Source organism: Pantherophis guttatus, chromosome 1, assembly GCF_059756535.1.
Source record: "Pantherophis guttatus breed Tessera chromosome 1, ASM5975653v1, whole genome shotgun sequence".
Classification (NCBI taxonomy): Eukaryota; Metazoa; Chordata; class Lepidosauria; order Squamata; family Colubridae; genus Pantherophis; species Pantherophis guttatus.
Window position 1 is genome coordinate 279,420,180 of NC_142063.1, and position 19,800 is coordinate 279,439,979.

Sequence of the window (19,800 nt, forward strand, 5' to 3'; positions counted from 1 at the left end):
AGTAATTTTTTTCCAGTAATCATGATGAATAATTTTTGCTGTCCTGGACTTGCTTTTGTATAGATTGTTTCTGTGTATGCTTTTGATTTTATGTGCATTTCTGTTTTGTGCATTTCTAGAGGTAACTAGCTAGTATTGATTGCTATGCACATACAGTATATTCTTTCCTTGGCATTTGGCTGATATATAAAACATATAATACAATGGCAAATTCTGAAAAATGCATGATTATAACATAGCACAGTCCTTTAAGCATCCCTATGACTGATTATTTAAAAATGGCATATGAATATTTTCCCATATCCAATGATTCATAAGCGGTGCTGCTAGTTTCATGGCAAAGTATCTTTACTGGTGGTGTTGCAATAGTCCTTTAGTCTGTGGTGCAAATGCACACCTCTCTGCTGGAGTATCATAGTAGTAACTGTGAACTTCTGGAAATAAGAGCGGAGGCAGTTAGTTGTATCAGCAGCAATGTTTTAAATTCCTATGCCGGTAACTCCTAGCAGGATTCATAACAGACATACAAAGAAACCCTTAAAATGGGAATATTTATTTTATTTAAAATAGCCATTATAAACCATTTTCATGCTTATTTCAGTGCATGGTTGGTTTTGTAATATTCTTGTCCATATAAGAAAGAAATCTTAATATAGTGTCTGAACACAGTCAAAACTTATTTTTGGGCTAGAATTAAAATACACAGATTGAATAAAGAGTTGGTATTTGAAACTTCATTGTCGTTCTCATTAAGTAGATCAAGGAACTAGAAGAAGGTTTATTTAAGGAAAAAATGTCCTCTTTTTTTTTCCTTTTACTTTTTTTTTTAACATTGCACCATCCAGAAAAGTTGCTTCATGTAGTTGGTTTGGGGGCTTTTAACATCTGGTGCTACCCGGTGAACTTTGTGGAACCCACAGACATCTGCTCTGTCTCATTTGCAAGGCACTACTGGAATAAAATCACTCAGTTTTGTGCTGATGTGGTTTGCCTCCGTTGATGCAAGTGCAAAGGGGCATTCAAGGTCCCATCCACTTCCATTTTGTAGGAGTAATTTCAGCTCTAGAAACCCAAACGTGTGAGCAACAATGCATTCAGCTCCATGTCTTCCCAGCTTCTATTTTCTCCCTTCTATGGCCAATTTGATCTAACTATAGGAGACTTAACAGGATGGATCTGGCCTATAATGTCAGATATCTTGAAGGAGGTATGTGTTCTTCAGAAAATGTGGTCTGATCCAGTGGCAGATTAAGGCTCACTGGTGCCCTAAACACTGACAAATCTTGGTGCCCCCCTCTTTGTACATACTGTACAAACAAAGCCAAGCTTAGGCTTCATTTGGACCTGGTGCCCTAAGCACGTGCTTAGTCTGCTTAATGGTTAATACACTACTGCTCTGATCCTTTGATTGTTGACAGTTTCTAGAGGTCTGTAAAATGATAATAATTTATCTCAGTGAACTGTGGAAATAACAGTTGAATGCCTTGTTGAAGTATCTTGTTTTTTTTCTTGACTTGAAACTTTAACCGGTTATTCCATTAGAGCTGAACTTTAGTTATTCGCTTTAGTTATTCTCTTAGACCTCTAGGCACCATGCTGTTCTTCTGTAATTCAGAACATTATGGTACTATGGCCACACTCGGAGTATAACATGGGATAATCATACCTCTTTCGCATGGCAGTTAAGCTATGATATCTCAAGAACATTGGGAAATATGGTTTTAAGCCAATGCTATCCAACTTTATTTCCCCAACCTTTCTGTTTTATCTGTATCAAGAGAATCTGTGCAAGACCAGAATCTGGAAATGGTATTCACTGGAGGAGACTAGTGAGTTCAAGAAGATGAAGGCATTTTGAAACTGTAGTTACTCTGTTCAGGAATTGGAAATGTTATATGCTGTGCATGATATTGTTGGAAGTACCAGTGATTTCTACAGCATGATACAAATGTAGGTCTAGTATAGTATAACCCAGGGATGAAATCCAGCAGGTTCTGGAGAATCGGTAGCAGAAATTTTGAGTAGTTCGGAGAACTGGCAAATACCACCTCTGGCTGGCCCTAGAGTGCGGCAGGAATGGAGATTTTACAATATCCTTCCCCTCAGGAGTGGGGAGGGAATAATGGGGATTTTGCAGTATGCTTCCCTTGGAATGGGGTGAGAATGGAGATTTTGTAGTATCGTCCCCTTGCCATGCCCACCAAGCCACACCCACAGAATCAGTAGTAAAAAAAAAAAATAGATTTCACCACTGGTATAACCTTACATCGCTTCAGTCCAACCAACGTGCATAGTTAAATGTCTATGGAGATTCTCAGCCATCCAAGTCATAGTTGTCCCAAAGATCTTTTTTTCAAGAGGCAACTGAACTTTCTGGTTTTTCTTTGAAGACGTTTCACTTCTCATCCAGCTGAAGCTTCTTCAGCTTCTTTCCAGTTGCCTCTTGAAAAAGCACCTTTGAGAGGCTTCAGTCCAGGTTACCTGCTGGATGACATAGTTCCATGAAATTGAAGCCCGTCTCTTCCTTGTTACAGTCTAGAACAGGGGTTCTAAAACCCCAGGCTGTGGACCTGTACTAGTCCATGGGCTGTTGCGAATCGGGCCACGTAAGCAGTGGGCAAGCATACTTCATTTACACATGTGCAGAAGCTAGGTTGTTTATGCAAAACCATCCCTTCCCCCCAGTGGTGAAATCTAAAATTTGTTACTCCAGTTCTGTGGGCGTGGCTTGATGGGGGATATAATATGACTGAGTGGGCGTGTCCAACTTTTTTTTTTTACATTTAAAACCATTTTTTCTACAACCTCTTCGGCTGAAGAGGTTGTAAAAAAATGCTTTTAAAGCCTCTGATGATCCCAGCTGACTTGCCTGATCGGCAGAAGCTTTTTTTTTTTTAAAGCCTCTGACGATCCCAGCTGACTTGCCTGATCGGCAGAGGCTTTTTTTCCTTTTAAAAACTTTTTTTTATAACCTCTTCAGCCGAAGAGGTTGTAGAAAAAATGCTTTTAAAAGCCTCTGATGATCCCAGCTGAGCCGTGCAATCATCAGAGACTTTTTTTTTACTTTTAAAAGCATTTTTTTCGGCCAAAGAAGTTATAGAAAAAATGCTTTTAAAAATAATAAAAAAGCCTCTGATGATTGCTTGGCTCAGCTGAGCAATGGGGGAGGGCAGGGATTTTTGCTACCGGTTCTCCGAAGCACCCGCCTCCATCGCTACCGGATCGGGCGATCCGGTCCAAACCGGGAGCATTTCAACCCTGCTTCCCCCTCCCCATCCCTGCCACTACTGCCACCCCATGAAGTCAGAAAGCTTTAGAATTTGGCTGAAAACACATATTTTTCTCTTATCTTTTTAGAGCAGTAGAGGATTTTTTAAAATATACTGAGAACTTTGTGATTTTAATATTTATGTTTTTTGTATATCACTCAGGATGATTTCTGTACAAGTGTCAAATGAACCTAGAAAATAATCTCAGTCATAGATTGGTAAAATGTACTGCATGTGGGACTAGCCATGTAGTTGGCCCAGAGACTAGCGCAGAATGCCACGGCTAGGTTATTAAATAGTTAGAATAGTTACTAAACTATTCTGAAAATGTTGCACTGGCTGCCAGTTTCCTAAGCCCATTGCAGAGATAATAACATACAAAGCCTCATACTGCTTAGAAATTGAAGAAATGCTAGTGTGCCCTTTTCTTTATGTATCCCCATCAACTAAGATTTAGCAGGAAATCTCTCTTCAGGGTGCTACCTTGGCTTGGAATCTACCATATAGTGATCTATGAAAGGTTGTTCTCAATACAATTGCTCTCTTGTAGAATACCCTCCTCTTACTGGTCACAAAGATGCACTCTAACCTGCACTGTGTACTTCTGATTTATACATCAGCATTTGTTTTCATGGACAGAAATTTCCAAAACTTTATAAGTAAATAAAGAGATACATAGATATTAGGTATGGAGTCGCACACACATACCATAGCTTATAGATCAAAGGTTGACATCAGATTGGAAAAAAAAGTTACTTGAAAGCAACTTTACAAAGCAAGCAAAAATAATTTTTAAAAGCTTCATAATCTAGTATGTTTATCAAAATCTATTCTTGTCTATGCATAGATCAGACCCAACGCCTTCCAATAGCAATTGCGGTGGTGCAGAATTTTGCAACTTTCCTGGAGATTTCACTAGACTGATCTCTTAATAAAATACTTACAATCTCTGATTGCGGCCAGCCCAAGCATCTGCTAATAAGGGGAGAAATTAGCTCTGCTTGCAAGGTAAGGTATAAAGGGCAACTCAATAGAACTTGCCCTACTTCCAAGCACACTGATAAGCATTCCTAGTAAGGGATGTTATTATTCATAACCTTTCAAGGACTAGGGTATCAGATCTTGCCACTGTGAATGCCCTTCTATGAGGAACAGAAATAGCATTACCAGGGATGTTGCCATGTTCTTTATAGTGATAAAAAGTTCACATCTAAACTCTCTGCTTAACATCAGCAAAGATCGTGCACAAAAAATGAATCATTCACATTTTTAAAAAATATATTTTAGGCCTTGCTTAAAATGTCCCATATCTTCATGGATTAGGCAGATTGATATAGGGTCTTCCTGTGATGGTAACCAAGTAATGAAATGCATTCTCAGGGATCAATAGAGTGCTTTTAGGTACTGGATATCCCATATACCTTAAAATGCAGTTCCTCTGAAATTCAGATATTTCCCTATGAGTACAGCATTCCCAAGTGGCATTTAACAACATTTCAGTAAGAAATTGCCACCTTTACATGAGAATTTGGGGATTTTTATAAGGATGCAGTGGCTCAGTGGCTAAGACGCTGAGCTTGTCGATCAAAAGATCATCAGTTCAGCGGCTTGAATCCCTAGTGCTGTGTAACAGGGTGACCTTCCATTACTTGCCCCAGCTTCTGCCAACATAGCAGTTCAAAAGCACATAAAAAATGCAAGTAGAAAAATAGGGACCACCTTTGATGGGAAGGTAACAGCATTCCGTGAGCCTTTGGCATTTAGACATGCCGGCCACATGACCATGGAGACGTCTTTGGACAGCGCTGGCTCTTCGGCTTTGAAATGGAGATGAGCACCACCCCCTAAAGTCAGGAACGACTAGCATATATGTGCGAGGGGAACCTTTACCGTTACCTTTTTATTGTTTAAAATTCTGTGGGCAAGGATCTAGAACCTGGAAAAAAAAACAAGTCCAAGCCAAGATATTCCCTTAGCATTGCCTTTTGATCTATTTTGGCACAAAATAATCCTCTTGCACTTGTGTACAGTACCTGAAGTGTTGTTAGTAGGATCTCTTCCACCCTTGTTTTCCTGGGGGAGTAAAAATCATCCTGTTTGATTCTGCTGCATTTTGTTCCACTAATTGTTCTGGAATTGAAACCATAAAAAGCAAATATCCAGGCACTTTATCTTTATTAAGGAATATCTCTGTCTTGAATATGGGGGATCTGAGCTGCTTGGAAATCCTGGCAGGAGATATTTAGCCTCTGCCCTCCATAAACAAAATAGCAGTGTGAACAACTAAAGGCTCGTTTTCCTAAGCAGGATTGAAAAGTCATGCTAGCTGAAGCAAAGCTCCTGACCTTTGCTGCTTCTATTAATCCCCAACAGTGACCTCCCCCACCTTCTGTGTTAGTGGTGGAAACATAGGTACAGCGTTCTAACCCTCAAGATAAGCATCTAAGCTAAGAGCTTTCAACCTCCTGCGTTAGCTTTGCAAAGACTGCTCTTCATTAGGAAGTGTCCTCACCAAAGGGACAAGAATGTAATTAGCAAACCCATGACGAGAACTGTGGAGTTTTGGCTGGCAGGTTTTTCCTCTAATTACACCACTTTTTACACCCTCCTAGCATACACTTCAGCAGTTTTCTATGTCCAGCCCTTGTACTTGAGAAATCATTGACCCTGGTTTTGTCCTCCTCTTTGCCTTTTAAGGATTTATTTATTGAGCATTCGCTGCAGTCGGTAAATAGGAGATGCTCTGTTTCCATTTTTATCTTACAACCTTCACAAGCTTAGTTTAGTATAAGAAATGTGATAGCAATAAAATATTGCCATTTTTTTTAGTTTGCCTTACTTTAAGGTCCCCCCCCCTTAACGCTTGTGTTGTTGTCAGAAATCTCTTTGTTTAAGTGGACTTCCTTTGATCGATTGCTCCTCAATACATTCCTAGTTTAATGAGTTTCTAAACTTTCAGTTGCTTTCAGTTTGCCCACCTGCCAGCAGTACAACATCCAGGAATTCACAGGACAGATTCTTTTATTCACTGCAAGACTCATAGGAAGACAAGGCATGCCTAGAAAGGATAGGATCCTTTAAAATAGGTTTGGGGTTTTACAGAGCTGTGAGAAAGAAACACCTCAATGTACAAGCAGGACGATAATAAAATAGCCTTTGAAGCTATCTGAAAATAGCTTCTGAAAACTTGTGTCTTACTCTGCATCCTATATTTGTTAAAGACATTTCTACCCTGCTTTTTAAGCTTTAAAAAAGCCTTCCAAAACAGCAAAACAGTAAAATTAACTATTAAGTAAAATAAACAATTTTCCAATTTTCCAAAACTTAAACCTGACATTAAGACAGACAGAGGTAGAGATAGATACAGAAGGAAAAAATAAGTTAGATCATAGCAAAAAGTCAAAGTAAAAAAAAAAACTTACGGCTGCCAATTGTTTCTGCACCAAACTTGGAGAAATAGCTTGATATAACTGCAACAAAACTTAGGAAGTGTCATTTTAAATACATTTGTTTTTCTGAAGTTTTGTTAGCAGCCTTTGGAATTGATCACAGTTCATCTGCAGCTCTGCCTAAAACTAATCCTGAATTGTTTGCTAAAAGATTACCCCGCATTATACATGTAAATTTACATGGGAAAATTAGCATTCTTAATCTAGTTAGCAATAGAAACTTTATATCTTGAAGTTATTAACCTTGGTAAAGTTCTTGCTCAGAATGCATAGATTATGAATTAAAATATTGTTCGTAACGGTGCAGAATTCTTCTCTAGCTATACAAATTTATTTTAAAATATTAGCAGCTTATTTTAAAAAGAACCAAATCTATTTCCCTTCAAATTCAGTGTTCAGATATTTTCACTCTCTATATATCAGAACTAGCTGTTGAGAAGACAGGGGTGATAGTGTACTAAACCTTGCATTCACTTGTCTGTTTTCTTTTTCTTTCTTTCTTTTTTAATAAATGAATGCTGTGGAGTTGGTTTAATCACCATATATGGGAAACTTTCTCAGAACAAATGGAGGTGATTACTCTAAATGCAAGTTGCTGTGCTCACTTGATAAACAACTTAATTCCTCAGGAACCCTGCTTCTAAGCCTTCTTGTATTCCAATCCCTAGACTCCATATTTGTATATAAACGATATTTGTGTATTATTTTTGACAGTGTTCCAGTGTCTGATGTTTTGCATCTTACAAACAAGCTCACTTTTGCAGAAGTGACCCAGCTGAGGACTTGATTATTTCTTGTAGCTGTTTAGATAAAGGAATTCCGTTGGCAGTTAAATGTCTCCTTGTGTCTGAATCAGCTTTCTCTTGGTTCCCAGCAAGATTAGCAGTGATCTGTGCAAAAGCCTGCCTTTTACCCTCTTTGATCACATAGTATTCTTAACAAAAGCTTTCATGTCTCCGGTAAACGTTAGTGCTATTTATCAAACTCATCAAGCATTTATTTGTGAGAATTTCAATCTACTCTGGCTTCTCAATTGTTGAAAAGGCTTGAGATGGAGAATTATGGTTTATTGTTATCTTATATATAAACATAGAGCCTGGAGGGGCTGCTTTGAATGTGATGCTTTTAATCTTATATATCCTTGGGTAAATGTAATGTTGTTCTGTGGCCCTACCATATCATTCCTAGGTAGTTCCAGTTGCTACCTATACAGTGGTGTATAGAAAATACGTGAAGTCTGGAGAAACCTAAGGCATTTGTGGGAGAATTTGGTGATATTTAGTGCTTCCTCTTTCTGAATGAGCTGCATACTGATTGTCTATGGAGACAATCCATAGTCATCCAGGTCATGGTTGTCCCAAAGGTGCTTTTTTCAAGAGACAACTGGACTTTCTTGTTTTTCTTTGAAGACATTTCACTTCTCATCCAAGAAGCTTCTTCAGCCAGTTGCCTCTTGAAAAAAGCACCTTTGGGGACTGCATACTGATTGCAGTGTCTTTGAAAAGAATATTGTCCATTCCCATGAGTTTGACTCAGTCTGGGAGAAGGGTTGTTTTCACCTGTCATAAATCAAGGCTCCCCCTTTGACCAAGTTTTATTCTGTGTAAATCTGCCAGCTATCAGATTACAACAAAAGGAACAAAGAAAAATGTCTTCCTTAAGGTCTACTTTAATACAATTTTCTAGAACAAGGGCTATTTCGTAATTGTTTTGGGGACAGTTTGATTTGACTGCCAACCACTGTGTCATATCTTTAATTTGTAAGAACAATACAACTGTTCAGCAATCCTCAATTTTTAAGGCTGGTGGCCATATTTGGAATGCCAAGGGCGTGTTGTGCATTCATTCATAAAATAGCTGACATAAAGGAGGGGTCTAGCTCATTCTCAACAGTGGCCACCATGGTGGTTTTGTCACTGATGAAGAATTCATTGACTAGCAGACAAATGGGTAACACAAAAAACAAAGCAAAACAGTAGGTCGCTCAAGAATAAAAGTAGAAAGTAAAGGTGGGATCTGAGTTTTTCTCATGCTCATATCTACAACATTAACAAAATAATATTTTCATAGAGAAAAAAACCTAACGTGTTTTTACAAGCAACAAATATACAAATATATAAACCAAAAAAACCACAAACCAAATTAAAAAAAGCCCTTATGTGTCCAATCACACTTGGCCGATAAAGAATTCTATTCTATACAGGCAACAAATATTGCATATAGGCACAAAATATAGCCAGCCATTCATAGATAATATTTTTCCCCACACATCATTGCTTACCTTGTTGGTCAGTGATGCTTTGCTATCCTGTGTGACTGTCTTTTTTATTTATTTTTTTAATTGGTTTTTTAAAAACATCAGGTGGAACAGGCAGCCAGATAAAAGCATACATGGTGCCTTTGTTGTACTAGCCATGAATTAAAATTTCCCTAAAAATCATAACATTAAGCATGACATACATTGTAAAAGGATTGATTTGGTATGAAAAAGTGATGTGTGAATGGTAATAGCAATCTTGATTTTCTTGGTTTTAAAAACTGGTCCAATGCAGTTTTTCAATGCAATTTTTCTTTCACATACTAAATATCAGTCTTTACCTTTCCTAAAGCTGATTATGAAGATGAAGGAATCGTGAATGTTTTCTAGATAACTATCAAGTAATTTGTAAAAAATATCATCTTTGTATGAGAAAAGCAGATAAAATAATGTTAAATAAATAGTTGCCGTCTTTGTTTCCTTTGCTAGCTTTTTGGAGACTGCAGCATATTTCTGCATGAAACCAAAAATGGGTGAAAAGGAGGTTTCCTTGAATGCTTTCTTCAGCATATGGCATGAATTCAGTTCTGATTTTAAAGAATTTTGGAAAAAAGAAAATAAACTTATTTTGCAAGAAAGGTAAGTAACATCTAATCCACTTAAATTTGTTAGAACATTTTGGGAAGTTTAGGCGGGATATTCTGATTGAGGGGAGGGGATTTCTTTCTTTTTTTTTCCATGCATTTCTTATGCACGTCATCCTCAACTTACAACCACAACTGAGCCCAAAATTTATGTTGCTAAGCGAGACAGTTAAGTGAATTTTGCCCCATTTTACAATCTTTTTTGCTACAGTTATCAAGTGAATCACTGCAGTTGTTAAGTTAGTTATACAGTTCATAAGTGAATCTGACTTCCCCATTGACTTTGCTTGTCAGAAGGTCACAAAAGGTTGATCACATGACCTCAGAACACTGCTACCATCATAAATAGGAGTCTGTTGCCAAGGGTCTGAATTTTGACCATATGACTATGGAGATGCTACAATGGCTGTATGTGTGAAAAATGGTCATAAGTCACTTTTTTCAGTGCCATTTTAACTTTGAATGGTCACTAAATGAACTGTTGTAAGTCAAGGACTACCTGTATTGTGATTGTTTGCAGAGAAGACAATCTTGGTTATAACTCAAGAAAGCAATAGATAAAGCTGAAAATAAAAATAACTATAACGGCTAGTAGGCTTACTGCCCTTTAGATTCTGCCATTATGAAAATAGTAACGTGTACCTAAGCATTTCAAATTCTAGCAAATTTACTACAGACTAATTATTTTTATGTTAAAATCTCTATTAAAAATTATAGTGGAATCTTTGTCTGTTAAAACACATGCTATAATTTAATATGTTCTCTGTTATGCTGCCATAGAACATGTTGTACTTCTTACAACTGCATAATATTGCTAAATGTCCTGGCAAGATTTTACCCTGAGATAAGATTCCAAAACATCGCTGTTTATACCTATAACATACCAGAGCAAATTTGTCTATTTTAAAATCTCTCTTTGCTATGTCTTCTCCAAGATCTTCTAAGTTTATCACACTGAGCCATACATCTTAAAACTATTATATTTATTTTAAACTTATAATTAGGGAAAGTTGAGCAGGAGGAGGAGGAGAAGGAGAAGGCTGGAAACCATACCAAAACTCCAGGAGCACATATGGTCTCCACCTTCTCTTAAGCAGTGTCTGTTGACAATATTTGTTACATAGTCTAGTTCAGGGGTCCTCAGACTACGGCCCAGGGATTAATGGCCCACCAAAGCCATTAATCCAACCCATGCTGGACCATGAGGCTGCCCCACCCACACCGCTCCACCTACCCGCCGGCCCCCACCTGCCTTCTGGAAGCTGAGGAGACCAAAAATGGGATGCGCAGAGGCCTCAGGAGGCCAAAAACGGGCTCATTTTTGGCTTCCCTGGCCTCCAGAGAAAAAGGGAGAGGGAGAGAGGAAAACACACACACACACACACACACACACACACACACACACACACACACAGAGTCCCTCATCCCCCCCCCAAGGCAGCCACATCCATTCACTAACATGATTTCTACCCCCAGGAGCATAACAAATTAAAGTTTAATTTGTGTGTATTGTTTAATGGACTGCTAAATTGGCCCTGCCCACACAGTCACATGACCACCTAGCCACACCCTCCCAGCCAGTCTGGCCCCCCAACAGTCTGAGGGACCATGAATTGGCTCCCTGTTTTAAAAGTTTGAGGACCCCTGGTCTAGTTTGTACTTCAGACCACCAGATATAGAATGGCCAAGTCTGTGTCCTGTAATAAAGTTATGTTGCTGAAACCTGTGCATTTTGCATTAGTTTATCTGTTAGTGGATTTTTTTTTTTTTTTACTGAAGTGATCAATTGAAGTTTGCAACTCACTGAAGACTTACTCAAGTATTGTGCTAATCTACCGAACACTACAGTTATCTCAGTGTTCATGTACTCATTGTTAAAGCAGAAAAGTCAATCATGCTCTCCCTAAGTGATTCAAAGTATTCTTTAAATGGCCAGGAATATTTTTAAGTTGAAAAGACCTAGTTCACCACATTTAAAAATGAATACTTGGATAAAGATTTCCAGTTGATTTTTTTTTTTAAACAGAAAGACTAACCTTTTTTGTAGAAAGAAAAGGTGGAATAAGCCCTCCTACATGTTATTACTAAATGTTTTCTTAATTCACTGTCAAAGGGAGCAGCCTCCTCTTTCTATTTTTGAACAGTGGGAATAGATAGGCAAAGAATATGAAGCATCAGTTCTGCTGCCTGAATGTATCAGCACCAACCATTCCCGGACAGCACTCTAGGTGATTTGCAGCTGTTGCTCAGTTCATCTCCTTAACAGCATAAAACATAAGTAAGCTTATGATCATTATTTTGTTTTTATATTAAGAATCTTGGGGTGCATCGGCCCTTATCTAGTAGAAGACATGCTCTCAGATTTACAGAATCCCGAGTCCAAATTATATTTCGAATTAGCAAAACTAAAATAAAGTTGCTGTATGTCTAAATTCAATTCCAATTGCTCTCACCAAAACTTTTATCATTTAAGCAGAACAGTTTGGGAGAAGGAGGTCAGTCATTATTATTAAAATAATTAGGAACTGAAACCCTTTGCAAATCACTCAGATCTTCCAGTCTATCACAATTTATCTTCTACTGCCACAACACAAGTAATTCAAAACAATAGATGTGAAAGAGGTTCATGTATTTGTTGTAGCTCTTAATTATTTGTCTCAAGACATGCAGTCCAGTAATGGATTCAAATCCCAATGCTACCAGTTCACTATTGGGAGCGTGTGGGTGCATGCGCTCGCTTTGCGAACGTGTGGTGCTTCTGCACATGCGCAGAAGGTTCTGTGCATGCGCAGAGCATTTTTGATGACGTCTGCGTGGGTGGGTGGAGCCTCCCGCCACCGCCGCTACCAATTCACCTGAACTAGGTAGCAATCCACCACTGATGCAGTCATATTATTTCAACTTAAGGTGGTTGGGTATTATTTTCATTGACAGTGCTATTTTGAACTCAGAAGAATATAGAATCCTCGGTACAATAACATTCATTTCAACATTGTTTATCTTCAGTTCTTCTACCATATTCTATCTTATGGTTTATAAAAGTTTCTTATGGCTTATAAACCTACAACAATGAAATTTTACTTATACCAAAGATGAAGATATAAAGGAACAATATGACTCATATCAATTGGAAATTAGTAAAAAGTTATTGGCCACAGAAAATGGTTAACAAAAAGTTTAGAGAGTATCTACCAAAGATGATTAAAACAACCTGATGCCTTCCAGATACTTTCAATTCCTACAATCCATTAATAGAAATGTTTTGTTGGCACCAAGTTACCTGAGGTAGATGGATCTTTAGTACCTATTTTACTAGATTTTCTAACCTATCATTTTTTTTGACATTTTCAGTTATTCTAGTACAGAGGGAATAGGGAAAAGCCTTGAAGGATAGGAGAAAAATTTGGGCTTGAACCCATTTCAAGAAACTAATTTGATTAAATGTGTCAGTCAGGCCCCTCCCCAGTTCAGATGAAGATAAAGGGAGGGAGGGAGGGAAGGAATCACGTTCAGACTTGCAAGATTCTGTAACAATAAAAGTAGTCCTGCTGCTATGTTATTATGTCTTTAGTTTGCTCCTCCAAATAGGCTCACATCTACTACTGTAGGTACACACACACACACACACACACACACACACACAATTTATATTTCGCTGATAAAGAAATAAAGGGAGACTAGTATAGATCTATTTCAAGCTATTTAGCTCTCATCGGCTAGCCATATCCTTACTCGGATTCGAATGTATATATATATATGCGAATTGCTTCCAATTCCTTTAGTAGTATATATTACATTTCACCTCAGAAATGGAAGCAAATAATTAATGACATGAGTTTTACTAAAGCCAAACCTTGAAGCTTTATTTCACAGTATCAATATGATGATTGTATTCAGATTCAGGAGAATCTCAAGCTAGTTTTTAGCAAAGTATGGGTATTTTCTCATTGACATCATATCTGAATGTTGCACCTGCTGTCTGTATTTTAACTTTGCTCTGGAACCTTTGACCTTTTTCCCTTTTCCAGAATTTTATTTTAAATGCAGGGGTCTTTTTTTAAAAAAAATGCAATTCAGAGTGGTATGCGCTGAATCTTTGAGTAACCAGATATTGCTTGCATGAACAATGGCTTACATTCCAGTCATTCATAATACATGAGGGTATCCAAAGGTTTACTTAGCTCAACATTGACAGCAATGGAGTGTGACTGCACTCTGTTCTTTTAGTAGTCATCATTATTCTTCACTTTTGGCTAAGAGAGAACAACTTATCCTTCTGACTTGATGGCAGGAATCTTAATTGCTCATTCCAAGGTTTCCTAACCCCTTTATCCTCTACCATTTCTCTTGTGTTTTAGGCAGGGTGTGAATTGAAAGGGAAAGATTTTATTCCTGAAATGAACAGTATCTCTTAGGTCTCTGGCACTGGCAGAGGCACTGGCAAAGAAGCAACTGCATTTCTGATCATATCTTTCTTTGTAGCAGAAGAAGCATGTGTCCTTGCACTTTCTCAATACTAATAGCTGTTATCTCTGCTACAGCAGAAGATTTAGAAAACTGAGGTGAAGATTCTAACTAAAATGCTGGGAACACAAGACATTTTGTGGACAGAATATTGCACTAATACAGATCATTCCTTAGGAATCTAAATAACACATTTTTCAGAATTTCCTATAAAGGTTCCTATTATTATTATTATTATTATTATTATTATTATTATTATTATTATTATTATTATTTGGTCATAAAAGCAATCTACAATTGTCTTCTGATTGAGACTTCTGTATTTATTTTTATGCCTTATGCCACATAGATAGCATATTATTGATTTTTTTTAATTTCAGTGTTGGATGGCTTAACATAAATTTATTAACAGTATAGCAGATGCAGGCTTTAAACATTAACTAGAATCATTTTAAATACTTTCAGAAAGCATTTTGCAGATCTTTCAAAAGAGTCATAAGTAATATTCAGAATATTCAGACTTGTCTTGCTGAAAAATTACTGAAGGAAGATACCAAAAGAAAGCTATTCATGACTTAATGCTAACAATTGAATGCTTAGTTAATGAAAGGGAAGTACCAGAAATGTTGTACTGGAGAGAACTGGCTGTAATAATAAAATGTATGAGTTTAAGAAGAACTAAAATTTAACAGATACATAGCTTGGACTGGAAGTGGATTTTAATGAATACAGAATGATGCTAAGTAGGATTCAATGACAAGGAAAAACTAGTGGGAAAAAGGACTGTAAGAATTAGAAATTCCTAAGAAAGGAGGTCTAAAGGGTGCTTTTTCAAGAGGCAACTAGACTTTCTTGTTTTTCTTTAAAGACATTTTGCTTCTCATCCAAGAAGAAGAAGGACCTTGGAATACTCATATCAAATGATCTAAGTGCCAAAGCCCACTGTAACAACATTGCCGAAAAGGCGTTAAGGGTTGTAAATCTAATCTTGTGTAGCTTCTTCTCCAGTAATATTACACTACTAACCAGAGCATACAAAACATTTGCTAGACCAGTTCTCGAATACAGCTCATCTGTCTGGAACATGCACTGCATATTGGACATTAATACAATTGAATGTGTCCAGAAATATTTCACGAGAAGAGTCCTCCACTTCTCCACTCGCAACAAAATACCTTATGCCACCAGACTTGAAATTTTGGGCTTAGAAAATTTAGAATTACGCTGCCTTCGGTATGACCTAAGAATAGCTCATAAAATCATCTGCTACAATTTCCTACCTGTCAATGATTACTTCAGCTTCAACCACAACAATACACAAGCACACAATAGATACAAACTTAAAGTGAACCACTCCAAACTCAATTGCAGAAAATATGACTTCAGCAACAGAGTGGTCAATGCCTGGAATGCACTACCTGACTCTGTGGTTTCATCCCAAAACCCCCAAAATTTTAACTTTAGACTGGCTACTGTTGACCTCACCTCATTCTTAAGAGGTCTGTAAGAGGCGTGCATAAGAGGACCAGCGTGCCTACCATCCATGTCCTAATGTTCCCTTTAACTGTATTCATTTTATGTATTCAATTCATGCTTATACTTATATATATTATCTAATACTGTATGTATTCGATAAATAAATAAATAAATATAAATAAATAAAATAAATAAGCTTCTTCAGCTCTGAAGAAGCTTCTTGGATGAGAAGCAAAAGGTTCTCAAAGAAAAACAAGAAAGTCCAATTGCCTTTTGAAAAAGCACCTTTGGGGAAACTATGATCTGGATGACTGAAAATCTCCATAGACATTAAGAAAGGAGGAACAAGACACTAAGAAAGGAGGTAATGCCTGTGCAAGAAAAAAACAGGAAAGTATCAAAAAGAAGTGTGGTTGACTGAAGAGTTTAGTGATGATCTGAAATTTCAAAAGAATAAGGATGTCTTCAAGGAAGATTATACAAAAGTTGGAATTATAAATGATAAAGTTCAAATGTCCTAGACTGGGTGAAGGACAACTACAAGGGTTTTTTGAGATATGTTCAGAAAAAAAGAAAAAGAATCTGTTCAGTGAAAATGTCAATATGCTAACCTAGCAAGTAATATGGAAAAGTATAGATTGCCCTATTTCTTTTTTCACTCAGTCTTCTCCAAAAAAAAAATAAATGGGCATGTATTCTAATAGAAAATTTGAAAGGCTAAAGTTGATCAGCCAGGTTGATAGAGACATGGTCAGGAAATATTTATTTTCAGTGAGTTCAAGTCTCCAGAGTTAGATGAATTCCATCCTAAGCACTGAAGAAATCAATAGAAATATGGCGTTCAAATTATGGGAAGTAGTGGTTCTACTCTATTCTATACTGGTCAAGATCCATTTCAAGTATGGTGTCCCCTTCTGATCACCAAAGCTGAAAAAAGAATGAGATCAAGAGAAGGCCAAAGGTTTATCGAGGAAGTAGAAACTAAGTTCTAGAAAAAGTAATTGAAAAGACTTGCATGTTTATGCTGAGGGGAAAAGAAAATACTGAAGAATGTTATGATAACACTATCAGCAAAGAGAATGCCAGGATTTGTATATTCTTGTAGATCATAGGTGCCAGAATGATGGGCTTAAATTACAAGAAAACTGATTCCAATTGAATATTGACCTTGCTACCAAAACACCAAAATATACAGTAGTTTGCCCATGGATCCACATGTCTAGAGAAGCAGTAGACTTTCAGTTATTAAATTAGATCAATAAGGCTAAATGGTTCTTTGTCCGGAATATCTTTCTTTAAATGCAGAGTCACTCTGTGAGTGAGATGGACAGTCTCTAATTTTTTATATATATAAATAAATAAAATATAACTTCTGCAACAGGCAGAATGCTGGACTTGATGCCTGTAATGCTGGTAATATTTTCTTGATAAAGAAACATGTTTCTGCCTGGCCTCAATACTAATATAACCCAATACTATGGCAACTATGAAAATAGCACTGTTTCAGATATTTAGGGTCTAAATCAAGGCTGTCAAACTCTCAACCCACGGACCAGATGTGTTACCCACTGGCCATGCCCATGCCTAGTTTAGAGAAGGGGGGAAAGTCCTGATACATCACGTGATGCTGCCGTGACGATGTGAGTTTGACACCCCTGGTCTAAGTTATCCCAGACATAGTATGAAAAACAGTTCCTACAAGGGCATCTAGAGCAGGAGTCTCCAACCTTGGCAACTTTAAGCCTGGCGAATTTCAATTCCCAGAATTCCTCAGCCAGCTGGCTGGGGAATTCTGGGAGTTGAAGTCTGCCAGGCTTAAAGTTGCCAAGGTTGGAGACCCCTGCTCTAGAGCACTGTCTAGCCTAGCAGTATATATTCCTTAAATTACAAATTGAATTTGTAGAAAATCTTCTGGGAACTCATTGTACAGCCTCTCTTTGGATCCCGGAGAGCATAGTAATGATTCCTTTTTGGCAAGATATTCAAACAGGTAATGCTTAATTGAGTTAAATTTTTGGCATCCCATTTCAGTCTGATCCCAGTCTGATTAGATATTTTTGTCTCCAAACGTTCAGTGAAAATTGTTTTAAATTTGGAATGTGTATAAACCATTTTATACCAGCCAAAAGTCAAATAACTGATTTGTACCAGTTGAAACATTTGATTTATCTACAGGAGTAGTCATATCTACAGTATGTTGTGATTATCCAGATTTAGCATGGATTACTTGGGCTAGTTATACTTCTCCCCAAACATTTGTAAACCAAAGCAGATAAAAGCACCAGTATCTTTAGTCATGATGGTAGATTTAAGGAAGAGAATGTGGAGACATTATTGAAGATCTTGTTAATCTTTTTTCTGAAACCTTTTCTTCTCATTTCTGCCTTGTTAAGGTAATTGCACCAAATAAAGTGAGGACATGGCCATAATATTTTTATATTGCTTGCTCACTCAGTGAAAATTATACAGACTTTCTCTTTCTCTATATCCACAAACTATTCTTATCTAGAGTCCAGTTTAATTTTTTTTACGCTGAAATAAAAAGCCTGAAAATCACTAATTTTTCCAAATTGTATATCCCTAAATGTAACACAAATCACACTTAATCACATTTCACCAAGTCTATCACAGATTGAATCAAAAATATCCAAATGCTTTCCACTATCGACTTCCAAAATATCAAGTCCCATGATGTATCTGGGACTTGCTTTGCTATAAAAATTGCCCCCTTCTGCAGGAATAACAGTTAAGATGGCACCTGGTGTGTCATGTTGTACTTCTAGATGAAAGCGTAGATTCCTGGCCAATACGTCTCCACAGCTCATTGATCTCCCTCTGAAGAAAGGCTGGTATGTCTCCCTACAGATTACTCGGCAGGATGATTTAAAGCTTGCTGTTGAACGATTTAAAGTCTGGCATTGTGTAGCTATGCACTGCATAGGAAGGAGCATGCCGGTAAGCTGTCACTGCTACTTCCAAAGAAGGGCATTAAATCTTGTAGCACGAGGCATGTGCTCTCAAAGTAAATTACCCACCAAAGAGAAGTCAATGAATTTGACTTGGGAACAAGACACCTGGAGACGTGGAAATTCTCATTCTTGGGAGAATCAAAAGACAGAAAGGTTGGAGGCATGGGACAGTCCTCCCATATACTTGGGTTTTACCTACAAAATCAGGAGTAGCTACAGTTCTTAATGCTGAGAACTGGGCATGAGTAATTTCTGTGAGTATTTTCTTCCTCATCAGTTGTTTCCATCCCATTCTGTGCACATGCCCGTTTCTCTCAATATCCCTCCACAGGTTACAATTCCCATGTCATACCCATTTCTTCATTCTGGATTCTGATGCCTAGAGGTTGACATACCCTTCCTCAAAGTCCCACCAATAATGGTTGCTGCTACCTCAAGAGCCAAATTATCTTACTAAGTCGGAAATGACACCTAATCTTCCACTTTGCATTAATTTATAAGCCACTCTCTTCTCTCTGAACAAGATTGGAGTCAGGGAGTGTGGAGTGGGGGTTAAATCATGCCAGTTTAAATTCTTCCCATCTGAGTTGCTGCATTTAAAAATCCAACAATTTGGTTGTGGTTAGTCGCCGTGAAGGAAATATTATTGATAAAAAATATGCCTGCTGCAGATCTGTTGGCTCAATCTTTAAGTTATAAATGCAAATTAAACAGTTTGTGGATTTTACTTTAAAATCTGATCTTCAATACCCATTGAAAAGTGGGAATCTCTGTACTATAAATCTCGGGAAATCAATACAGAATGTTTTATACCTTCATCTTAAAGAGCAAATGCAAATTAAACTGGTGCTACGTTTTAAAACTGCAATAGAATTAGGAAGATTCTTTTCTTTTTCTAGAAAGTATTAAATGAATAAATGGATAAATGCCATGCTAGAGTCTTGGAACTACAACAGGTTAAACCCGCTGCTATCTGTCTGAAATTATTCAAGTCAGAATTGGAAAATGTTGTGAATAAAGGGTTTTAAACATTGAAAAAATATTCTTAAAATACTACACTTCGGTTTCAAATACTTCTTTGTCTATCTACATACAAATGAAGTATGTGTGTAAGGATATGTCATTTCACTTCCCAGTTATTCCATTTGACTGTATAAAAAGTTAAAGTGTCTTTTTTATATTCACACTCTGTGTGTGTGTGTGTGTGTGTGTGTGTGTGTGTGTGTGTGTGTTTAAGAAAGAATGGGAGCTATTCCTTAAAGTCCTCCTGAG

At 37.3% G+C, this 19,800-nt stretch overlaps 1 protein-coding gene across 3 annotated transcripts in view; it reads left to right on the forward strand.

Annotated features, from left to right (window-relative positions):
* Positions 1 to 19,800, forward strand: part of FMN2 (formin 2) — a 183,907-nt gene that overhangs the window by 152,974 nt on the left and 11,133 nt on the right. For 2 of the 3 annotated variants that reach the window (XR_015731460.1, XM_034428275.3), the window contains exon 16: positions 9,465 to 9,614. Coding sequence is in view for 1 of the 3 variants with exons in the window: in XM_034428275.3 (XP_034284166.2) it covers positions 9,465 to 9,614 (150 nt within the window). In the remaining 2 variants the exon portion in view is untranslated. Of the gene's footprint in view, positions 1 to 4,116; positions 4,278 to 9,464; positions 9,615 to 19,800 lie in introns of those variants that run through there. The other variant, XR_004593074.2, reaches the window with a different exon arrangement.